This window comes from Acanthamoeba castellanii (genome assembly GCF_000313135.1).
Source record: "Acanthamoeba castellanii str. Neff unplaced genomic scaffold scf7180000084772, whole genome shotgun sequence".
Classification (NCBI taxonomy): domain Eukaryota; phylum Discosea; order Longamoebia; family Acanthamoebidae; genus Acanthamoeba; species Acanthamoeba castellanii.
In genome coordinates this window covers 118,237-119,477 of record NW_004457676.1, presented here as the reverse complement: position 1 = coordinate 119,477, position 1,241 = coordinate 118,237, and the positions used below count along the sequence as shown (strand labels likewise).

The following is a 1,241-nucleotide window of genomic DNA, read 5'->3' as shown; positions in this document are numbered from 1 at the left end:
CCGCGCTCTTCTGGCTGTTGAACATTTTGGCGCGAAAGCCGATGTCCGCAAGAATTACATTTTTCATTTTCGCCGCACGATCATGGAGGTGGAGTGGACCTGCATCATGACGGCGCTGAGGTTGATGGCCTCGCTGATGTCCTTCATCCACGACTTGCGCTCGTTCTCCGACGAACAGGTGAACGTCTGCACGCAGGGTGGCGTGTCCGGCGCGGGATTGCGTTCGATGAGCTTGAACGTAACGTTGAGCCCCTCCTCAGCTTCTACAAACGTTTTAGGTCCGTCAGAATGCCGTCGCGTGTGGTGTGTGTAGTGTGTGTGGTGTGTGTGTGGTGTGTGGTATGTGGTGTGTGTGTGTGTGTGTGTGTTACCTTCTTCGAGGGATGGCGACGAGACGAAGACTTTGGAGAACGGGATGATGTCCTTGTACTCGTACTGAGGCGGCTTCTGCTCCGCGGGCTTTTGGCTGAGTCCCAGCCGGGTGAGGTTGGTTGTGAGCCGGTGGGTGTTCTTGAGCGAGGTCTTGATGAGGAACTCGTCGAACATGAACACGTAGCACTCCTTCCGCTTCTTGCCGTAGGTATCGTACAACAGGCCCTCCCGCAGGAAGACCCGACCCTTCATGTGCTCCTCATCCAAAATCTGGTTTACACACAACACACGCGCAATATGAGGTGGTGACGTCGTGTGTGTGCTGTGTGTGCTGTGTTTGTGCTGTGTGAAGTGTGTTTTGTGTGTCCACAGAACTGAAGGGGGTGAGGGCGTACTCGTGGAAGCTTGTGTTTGGGGGTGGAGAGGTGCGCCATGACGTGCTGGATTTTGCGCTTGTTGTCCTCGCGTCGCTTGGTCTCGTCGAGGAAGTTGAGCAACTCTTTGATCTTGTCCAGCGTGGTGACGAGCTCCCGGTAGTCCGAGTGGTTCGACGGCGTGTGCTTGGTGAGCGTCGAGAGCAGCATCTTGTGCCCGCGAAAAAAGAGAGTGCGTCAGCAAGCGATCGTCAGTCACGCCATCAGCTTCATCGATGGAGAGGTGACTCCCACCTCGTATCGTGGGATGCGCTGGATGGGCAGGATCAGGTGGAATCCCATATCGGCGCCACCGGCCGCAGCGCAGAATCTGAGCACGTGGGCCTGCACGGAATGAGATGATTTGTCGTGTGGTCAATCTCTCCTGCGCTCTGTGTGCGCGAGGTCCAGGGGCCGTACTGAAAAGTCAACGTGCTGAGCGCGCAGCAGTTTGAT

General features: G+C 56.3%; 1 protein-coding gene across 1 annotated transcript; it reads right to left on the bottom strand.

Annotated features, from left to right (window-relative positions):
- Positions 1-63: 63 nt before the first annotated feature.
- On the bottom strand, positions 64-1,088 carry ACA1_272850 (PH domain containing protein; the record flags this gene model as incomplete). Its single annotated transcript, XM_004353727.1, has 4 exons — positions 64-263; positions 372-642; positions 768-956; positions 1,041-1,088. The coding sequence occupies 4 exons, from the start codon at positions 1,086-1,088 to the stop codon at positions 64-66; spliced, it is 708 nt and encodes a 235-aa protein (XP_004353779.1).
- Between the last annotated feature and the right edge of the window lie 153 nt (positions 1,089-1,241).